This window comes from Borostomias antarcticus, assembly GCF_949987555.1.
Source record: "Borostomias antarcticus genome assembly, chromosome: 17".
Lineage (NCBI taxonomy): Eukaryota > Metazoa > Chordata > Actinopteri > Stomiiformes > Stomiidae > Borostomias > Borostomias antarcticus.
In genome coordinates, this window is record NC_140250.1 from 5,686,242 (window position 1) to 5,696,241 (window position 10,000).

Here is a 10,000-nt window from a genome sequence, read left to right on the forward strand (position 1 = left end):
GGTGATTTGTTTATATTTAGGAAATATTGTTTCGATTTTGAATAAAGAGACAAAATCAAAACAAATCTCTACGACCAAACTATAAACAATAATATTATTGGTTTAATATAAGCAAATATATTTTCTAAACTTAAAACACATATTGACAAAAGTATTACCGAAACACGAGGACTGAATATGAATGTATGTAAATCATTTCCATGTTTCCTGATTGGTAAGAAGCATTTATCTGTGAATAGAGCCAGATCACTCTCACCGTTTATATTTCAAGTTTAGTCATTTAGCAGACGCTTTTATCCAGAGAGCGTATGTTTGAACCTTGGGGATCTGAACTAGCGACCTTTCTTTTAGAGGCCCCGTGCTCTTAACCGCTAGGTTACCTGCCGGCCCCTGTTTGACCTATGACCTCTCTGTACCCGTCTCCAGGGATCAAAGAGAGTGTGTGCTGGACACCCCCTCCAGAGGTCAACCCCAACAAGACCTGTGAGTACCAGGCTCTGTGCTCGCGCTTCAAGGACCTGCTCACCCTGCCTGGTGAGTACATACCCTACCTAGTGTTATAGATTTATTATAATCATTAAGAAAGGAGTAGTCGAGAATGCCAAGGTTCATCTTTGCAAGTCCAAGCTGGTTACTTTTATTCCAAATAGTTTACGAGTTTGCAAAGTCGGGTTCAAAGAGAAAGGAACATCCACCAAGAGCAGTGTTTATCATCACAACAGAGCATTATAAACTGTGGGTGTGACCAGACCTGCATATGCAAATACTTCACTAGCCAATTATCAGTGAGTAGGCTAGTTCTGAGGGTCAACAGGCTGAAGTGAACATTTACAGAGATCAAACTAGTTCTGAGGGTCAACAGCTGAAGTGAACATTTACAGAGATCAAAGATTAACTGGGAGGAGGGGACACCTGGTGAGGTCTCCTGCCATAAAGCAAGGTTTAGGCCTGGGGATAGTAGAGTCAGGGCAATAAACAGAGGACAGTATCTCACTTTATAAGACAGGATTCACAGTGTAGATTACAATTATCTATTACACTAGTACACCACCCCCCCTACATACACTACCTAGTACACCACCCCCCCTACATACACTACCTAGTACACCACCACCCCCTACATACACTACCTAGTACACCACCCCCCCTACATACACTACCTAGTACACCCCTACATACACTACCTAGTACACCACCACCCCCTACATACACTACCTAGTACAACACCACCCCCTACATACACTACCTAGTACACCACCACCCCCTACATACACTACCTAGTACACCACCACCCCCTACATACACTACCTAGTACACCACCCCCCCTATATACACTACCTAGTACACCACCACCCCCTACATACACTACCTAGTACACCACCCCCCCTACATACACTACCTAGTATACCACCACCCCCTACATACACTACCTAGTACACCACCCCCCCTACATACACTACCTAGTATACCACCACCCCCTACATACACTACCTAGTACACCACCACCCCCTACATACACTACCTAGTACACCACCACCCCCTACATACACTACCTAGTACACCACCCCCCCTACATACACTACCTAGTACACCACCACCCCCTACATACACTACCTAGTACACCACCCCCCCTACATACACTACCTAGTACACCACCACCCCCTACATACACTACCTAGTACACCACCCCCTACATACACTACCTAGTACAACACCACCCCTACATACACTACCTAGTACACCACCACCCCCTACATACACTACCTAGTACACCACCCCCCCTACATACACTACCTAGTACACCACCACCCCTACATACACTACCTAGTACAACACCACCCCTACATACACTACCTAGTACAACACCACCCCCTACATACACTACCTAGTACACCCCCCCCCCCTACATACACTACCTAGTACACCACCACCCCTACATACACTACCTAGTACACCACCACCCCCTACATACACTACCTAGTACACCACCCCCCCTACATACACTATCTAGTACACCACCACCCCTACATACACTACCTAGTACACCACCATCCTATATACACTACCTAGTACACCACCCCCCCTACATACACTACCTAGTACACCACCCCCCCCTACATACACTACCTAGTACACCACCACCCCTACATACACTACCTAGTACACCACCCCCCTACATACACTACCTAGTACAACACCACCCCCTACATACACTACCTAGTACACCACCATCCTATATACACTACCTAGTACACCACCATCCTATATACACTACCTAGTACACCACCATCCTATATACACTACCTAGTACACCACCACCCCTACATACACTACCTAGTACACCACCACCCCCTACATACACTACTTAGTACACCACCCCCCCTACATACACTACCTAGTACACCACCACCCCTACATACACTACCTAGTACAACACCACCCCTACATACACTACCTAGTACACCACCATCCTATATACACTACCTAGTACACCAGCACCCCTACATACACTACCTAGTACAACACCACCCCTACATACACTACCTAGTACACCACCACCCCTACATACACTACCTAGTACAACACCACCCCTACATACACTACCTAGTACAACACCACCCCTACATACACTACCTAGTACACCACCACCCCCTACATACACTACCTAGTACACCACCACCCCCTACATACACTACCTAGTACAACACCACCCCCTACATACACTACCTAGTACACCACCATCCTATATACACTACCTAGTACACCACCACCCCCTACAGGCCTTCAGTAGTATTGTACTCTGCATGTCCTCACTCTGGTCTATCACACTCACTCGCTCCGCTCACCTGTCACTCCATCTCTATCTCTTTCTCTATCCCTCCATTTCTTCCCCTCTCTCTCTCTATCCCTCCATCAACCTATCTGTCATCTGTGACATCATCTCTCTCTCTCTCTTTGCTGCACCTGCTGTCTGTATTTGAAAATATAATACAAAAACAAACAAAAACAGGTAGGGAACAAGAAAACAAACAAATCCCCTATATTATCCCACCATGGTCCGACAGATCCGTCACAAGACCTTACATAATCAACAATCACTAAAAGGTGAATGATAAAATAAACAGAAATATAGTAAAAATGATTGTTAGTTGTTATTTGGGTTAGTTTATAAAGTTATGGAACTAGCTGGGCCCAGAATCGAATCGCAGACCCTCTAACAGAATAACACCTTTTCTCTCATTTAAAATGGCTTCTCTTGATCATAAATACGAAGGAAACTGATCTTTCCACTGAAATAGTCTACAGCTGAAACGGTAGAGAACACTCATATTACCCATAATGCTACTCTCCAGAAAGGTATCCTGAGATCTTCACTCCAGATTAGGCAGTAATGGCCGCCTCTCACCAGCTGTCCATCTCTCTCTCTCTCTCTCTCTCTCTCTTTCTCTGCGCCTCAGAACACCTCATAACTCTCCCTGTCCTCCCTCAGACGGCTACTTTAACGAGGACGCCAAGTACAACCTGTGCTACTGCGAGTCGTGTCACAAGCTGCGCGGGGACGAGCCGTACTACAAGCGTGGCGAGCCGCCGCGGGACTACGCCCTGCCCTTCGGCTGGTGCCGCTTCGCCCTGAGGTCAGCACGCAACGCAGCCAATCACCGGCCATGTTAGAGGGCTGCAGCACTGTTCTCAGCCAATCAGACTGTACAATGAGGATTTAGAACATTGTGTATGTAGAGTTTGAATTGGTACATATCATGTTGGTTTATGCTTAGTGTTAGAGAGCAAAGAACACTATTAGGGATGCATTATGGGATGGGCCAATGAAGATGAAACTGAAATTGTATTTCTTTTCTGGGATGTTAAGGTTACAGGTGCTCAATCAACTAAAAGGGTTGAGAAATTGAGTCCTGAGGTTGTAAACAACTGACAGATGTCCGCCTCTCCATTCTTGTTTCTGTGTGTGTCTCTGCGTGTGTGTCCCTGTTCCTGTCTGTGTGTGTGTGTGTATATGTCTGTGTGCGTCTGTGTGTGTACCGTCCCTCTCCCCTCCAGGATTAAGCCCCACTGTGAGGTGTCAAACGCGTTGAAGAAGTGGCACATAGCCTACCATGGCACCAGCGTAGGAGCGCTCAGACGCACCCTGGACCACAGCCAGCTGCTCTCTGGTACGATCGCTCTGTATGTCTGTCTGTGTCTGTCTGTGTCTGTCTGTGTCTGTCTGTGCCTGTCTGTCTGTCTGTCTGTGTCTGTCTGTGTCTGTCGTCATAATATGCATTGGTTAGAGCAGTGGTTCTCAAACTTTTTCAGTAATCTACCCCATTTGAAATATTTCTTCAGCCATGTACCCACCGACCAGCGTAACACATTTTTGGTTTAATAAAAGGCCTGTATAGAGGTACAGTACAGCGCCATGAGTGTCTGATTTAAACAACAACCTTGTAACTGAAAACACTTTAATGCTACATTTCAAATGTTTGAAATTTAACATTTGATGAAGGCAGTTTTTAATTTATATATCTATATATATTTTTTGTTTATATTTAGTGTTTTTGTCCAGCATAGTCTCGGCCAATACAACCTCGGCTGGAAGTAATACTACTGTAGGTCTTCAGCTATGGTGAATGGCTTTTTGGCTTTAGCTACAGTATGAACAAATAAGTCTCCCTGCAGTACTCCAACGTATCCCTAGGGGGACGCATTCCCCCATTTGAGAACCATTGGGTTAGAGGGTACGTTAACTATGAGGTATGAAGGAACTGATATACTTAATTGGGGGATGTGAAGTGTTCAAAATAACTTAAAACCACATTCATGCACTCTGAACCCCATTCTGAAACCTCACCTTGGTAATGGCTGACCTCAACCACCCCCCCCCCTCCCCAGGCACGTCGTCCATCTTCTCCGTGTCTCCTGTGAAGACGGAGGGGCCCAATGGCGGCTACAGCGAGCCAGAAGAGAACAGCGCCCCCGAGAGGGAGGTCCCCAGAGTGCAGCTCTCCCCCACCATGCGCTACTCCGGCCTGGAGGCCTTCGCCCCTAAAGTGCAGTACGTCTCAAACCTGGAGGAATCCTCCGTTTCAGATACCCATACACTTCCCTCACTCAGTCTCTCAGAAATGCCTTTCTACTCCTCACTCCTACTCCATACCATACCACTTTATTTATAGAGCACATTTAAAAACAACAAAGTTGACCAAAGTGCTGTACAAGTCAAACAACAATAACACACAAAGAGCACATAGTAAAACATACGCAGTATGTCACATGAAAAAGTCTCTTAGGCCATGTCAGGAAAACACAAAAGAATATAAGTGTGTTTTGAGGCGTGATTTAAACACCTGCAGAGTGGGGGCCTGTCTAACATGCAGGGGCAGCTCGTTCCAGAGCTTAGGGGCTGCCACTGCGAAAGCCCGATCCCCCCTGAGCTTCAGCCTGGATTTGGGGACAACCAGGAGAAGCTGATCAGAGGACCTGAGGGACCTTGAAGGAGCATAGGGTTCCAGCAGTTCCGAGAGGTGGATGGGTGCCAAGCCATTTAGGCACTTAAAAGTAAACGGCAAAGTTTTAAAATCAATCCTAAAACGCACAGGAAGCCAGTGGAGCGAAGCCAGTACCGGGGTAATGTGCTCTTGCTTACGTGTACCAGTTAGCAGGCGAGCGGCAGCGCTCTGGACTAACTGCAGGCGAGAGAGAGGCCTGACTGACACAAACATACAAAGCATTGCAGTAATCGAGACGAGAAGTCATAAAAGCATGTATTACATTTTCAAAAATACAGCGTGATAAAAAAGGTTTGACCTTGGACAGCCTCCTGAGCTGGAAAAAACTCTTTCCTACTACAGCATTGATTTGTTTGTCCATCTTTAGGTCACAGTCAATTTTCACCCCTAAATTAGTGGCAGTTGGCTTCACAAAATGTTTAAAAATGCTTGTTGTATTTCGGAGGTCGGTATATCACCGCACACAGTACAGGGCGAGAGCCCAGCACGAACATGTTCAGCTCAAAGCTGGAGAATGAGACCGAAGACAGTTGTCTACAGGCAAAGTTTTTCTTATAGACGGTCGCAATTACCCCTCCACAGCCGGTCGTCCGCGGAACACTGAAATACGTACAGGCAGGCGGCAAGAGTTCGGAAAAGGAGCTTGACTCACCAACGCCCTGCCAAGTCTCAGTGATGCACAAGAAATCCAATTCGTGTGTGATGAAGATGTAATTTAAAATAATACTCCCTCTCATGCTCTCATTAAAGGATCAGTGTGTAGAATTTTGTGTAGACTTGGCAGAAATGGAATGTAATATTTATATGTATGTTTTAATTAGTGTATAATCCCATGAAAATAGGAATATTTTTTTGTTACCTTAGAATGAGCCATTTATATCTACATAGGGAGTGGGTTCTTCCACGGAGGCCGCCATGTTGCACCATGTAAATCTATTCATGGTGGCAATCTACAACCTAGATGCCGCCAAAAATCACACACTATTCCTTTCAAATTGAAGTGTATCCTTCTCCTCTCTCTGTCTCTCTCTCTCACTCTCTCCCAACAGATTCCGGGACCCTCGTTCTCATCGTGCCCACCAGGCCCAGGTGGGCTTCCAGGTGTGCGTGCGACCCGGCTCCTACAAGGTGGGGCCCCAGACCCTGGGCACCAGCGAGGCCCTTGACCCCCGCTTCAGTAACACCGAGATCGAGTGGATCACCAAGGAGCAGGGCGGAACGCTCCTCTACGGGCTGCTCATCCGGGTGGAGTGATTGGTGTTGTGGGGGGAGGGGGAGGAGCTGGAGAAACTTAAGGGTTCCGAGTACGCACCCCTGGGGCGCACCTTCTACTCGACCGGCAACCAAATTCCAACCCCCACACCTTGATTTTGAGACTTTTTGGAATGTCGTGTTCCATCTGGGGATTGTTGACAATTCAGCATAATTTTTATTTTTTGTTTTCGGACACTTTTAACAGGGAGGGGCTACGGTGGTTTCAGAGAAGAACAGACACTGCCTGCACTTTATGTTTAGGTCACTAGTGGGCGATTTTTAACAAACTTCTCATTGACGTTTGTTCACCAGATTCTTTTTCTTGCATTGGTCATTATTTTACTACCCCCCCCCCCCCCCCCCCCTCTGCCAACCCTCTCTCCTCTAGCTCGTGTTTTTATCACACACACAACCCCCTCCCCGGCTCCGACTTTTGAGGAACAGTCCTTTTTCCTATTTTGCGAAAAGGAGCTGTTGTGTTTCAGACACCGACCGCACCCTGAGAAGACCACCATCACCGGTCACACTGCACGATCAAGGACTATTGGGACTTTTTAAAAAGACTTCACCACCGCAGGACAAAAACAACACAGCGGAAAAGAAAGATACCTGTTGAAACTCAAAGAAAGATGGAAACTAGACTTGAAAACTGAGAACTCTGATTAAGAGAAGGACCTAAGAAGGAATTTTTCGAAACTGGAGGAAAATTATGTTTACAGGTGTAACACTAAATACTGTCTGTGTCTGTGTGTCCACCTCATCTCCTGCACCAACAACAATAACAACAGTCTGTGTGTTTCTGTCCTGTGTTTATTTCTGTTCTCTCTGTCAGCACTAGTTCGCCGACCCCTTGGCCCTCTCCTCGTCCATGGAGAGCTCCCCCTAGCTGCCACCAGGGGGCACACACTCCCTGCTCTAAAAGCTTAGTAATGGATGTATAGAAGCAAGTTAATTTCTTGTAGAAAAATCGGATCTTTCTATACATTCAGTCTCGGTGGGACGCACAAGAAAGAGATTGTCTGCTTGTTCAGTCGTACCCGTTCACTTCACCAGAGGGAGGAGGAAGGACATCATCCCTGCTGTTCATGCTAAGGTGCCAGAGGGAATAGCGGATCCAAACGGGCCTGATTCCATTTCAGCCTGTGTACCCTTCCCCCAACCCACCCCTTTTTGGCTGAACAACCACGTAAGCTGTGGTGTAACCTTGAATAAATGTTATTTTACACTACATCTGAAGCACTCAAGGACAGGGTAGGGGGTTCGATGAGCGTACAAGGGGCGGAATTGGAATCAGGCTCAAATCCCAGATTCCCTTCATCTGCTGTACTGTTCTGACTCATCGTTTACACGTCTTCCTCTCTTCATCCACGACACCGTTTACCAGGGAGGACGTTAGTTCAGAGCCAACCGCGTTCAGCACTCTCACGCAAAGAATCTAGGGAAATGGAGTCTTCTACCAAACCTGGACCCTGATGCTGGAGTTTACATTTGTGAATGTGATTCATTCAGTTTTCATTTGTAGTCAGGTTATGTTACCACTTTTACTATTAAGTTTTCATTTACATACAAAGATAGTGTTTCCTTTCACAGTGGGTTTATTCCTTCATCCAAATATCCACCTAATGATTGATTGTATGTGGACGGCTCTCCAAAGCATATCTTTAACCATTCTTATGTTGCCAATTTGATATACTCATATAACATCACATGCAGAAGCCCCGCCATCTTGCCAAGCCACTGTTGTGATCAAGGAGGAGGAGACGGAACGGTTTACGAGCAGTAAGTTATTCAAGTTCTGTTGAGTCCTCAAAACTGTTATCTAATTTATTGCAAAAGATGGGGGGGAAAAAAGATAACTTGCTTGCAACGTCCAATCAAAATGTGAAAATATGGGGTTAAAGCCCAGAGCTGCTTTTTATGATATGTATTGTTTGACCTTTTTTTTTCTTTCTGTATGTTGCGTTGTACAGGCTGTTACATAACATTAAAATCATATCTTCCTGATTTGTAAAAAAAATAAACGGACAGACAGTATGCACATATGAAACTGGACTCTATATGTGTATTGTGTGTGTGGTGATTGTGTGGATTGTGTGCAGAAACCACAGGCGTTGTCTTGGTCCCTTTTTTGATGTTTTATTTGGAGTAGGAAAAATCCAGTCACTGACATGTTATTAACATGTTATTGCAGTGTTGCATATTTACTCAATCACACCTTTTTCAGACTGTATCGTAATGACTTCTTTTAAGGCCAATAGTGTGTTTCTTTCAACAACAAAAATGGGCTCACCCATGAGCATAACTGCCTTGCTGTTTTGCAACAGACACAGTAGTAACGCACACAGCAGTAACGTCAATACACAGCGTCTCATCTCCGGTTTCCTGTCACAAAGGGGGGTGGGTGGGAGTTCAAAGGTCAAACACAGAGGATATGAGTGTTTAACAAATGAAAGTAGTGCAAAAAGAGAAAAACAAGTAACTTTCCCCCCTGGAGATAAAGTTGAGATCCATCACAGTTCATACACACCTTACAAAGCGCCGTCTAATGTTTTTCCTGGGTTGCATCGTCCGTTGCTTGTCCTTCCTCAGAAGCCAGGAACAAACCAGCAGACACTTCAGATAACCAGCCCTGATCTAGAATCACCAGCTCTAATGTACACAGCCGTTAACTAAGGCCCTGATCTAGAATCACCAGCTCTAATCTACACAGCCGTTAACTAAGGCCCTGATCTAGAATCACCAGCTCTAATCTACATAGTTAAGAGCTAAGGCCCTGATCTAGAATCACCAGCTCTAATCTACATAGTTAAGAGCTAAGGCCCTGATCTAGAATCACCAGCTCTAATCTACATAGTTAAGAGCTAAGGCCCTGATCTAGAATCACCAGCTCTAATCTACATAGTTAAGAGCTAAGGCCCTGATCTAGAATAAACAGATCTAATCTACTCACCCGCTAACTAAGGCCCTGCGTTTCTCCTCTCTCCAGGACCAACTCAGCTTTTCCCTGTACATTAATAAAAACCAGGACCAACTCAGTTTCTCCCTGTACACTAATAAAAAACAGGCACATGGAAGTTGGACAGGTGGGGTTCAGGTTGTGTGGGTCAGCTGTAGCAGGCCAGTGACGGGGAACAGACTGGGACTGAAGCACAGATGCGTCTGTCAGAAATGACCAAAAGTTCAGCTACTGACGAACTGACGAACTTCCATCTAGAGACGTAGAATCTGCTGTCTGAAAGTGT

The 10,000-nt window shown here is 45.7% G+C and overlaps 2 protein-coding genes across 3 annotated transcripts in view; one reads left to right on the top strand and one right to left on the bottom strand.

Moving 5' to 3' along the window:
* neurl4 (neuralized E3 ubiquitin protein ligase 4) overlaps positions 1 to 8,778 on the top strand; it is a 35,370-nt gene extending 26,592 nt beyond the window's left edge. For both annotated transcript variants that reach the window (XM_084452321.1, XM_084452322.1), the window contains 5 exons: positions 427 to 534; positions 3,491 to 3,635; positions 4,057 to 4,169; positions 4,888 to 5,050; positions 6,554 to 8,778. In XM_084452321.1, the coding sequence (XP_084308447.1) occupies positions 427 to 534; positions 3,491 to 3,635; positions 4,057 to 4,169; positions 4,888 to 5,050; positions 6,554 to 6,758 (734 nt within the window). In that variant the 3' untranslated portion in view covers positions 6,759 to 8,778. The remainder of the gene's footprint in view (positions 1 to 426; positions 535 to 3,490; positions 3,636 to 4,056; positions 4,170 to 4,887; positions 5,051 to 6,553) is intronic.
* A 129-nt stretch (positions 8,779 to 8,907) lies between these two features.
* hdlbpb (high density lipoprotein binding protein b) overlaps positions 8,908 to 10,000 on the bottom strand; it is a 20,812-nt gene continuing 19,719 nt past the window's right edge. The window contains 1 exon segment of the mRNA XM_084451638.1: positions 8,908 to 10,000. This exon segment is cut by the window's right edge and continues 1,121 nt beyond it. The gene's annotated coding sequence lies outside the window, so the exon portion shown is untranslated.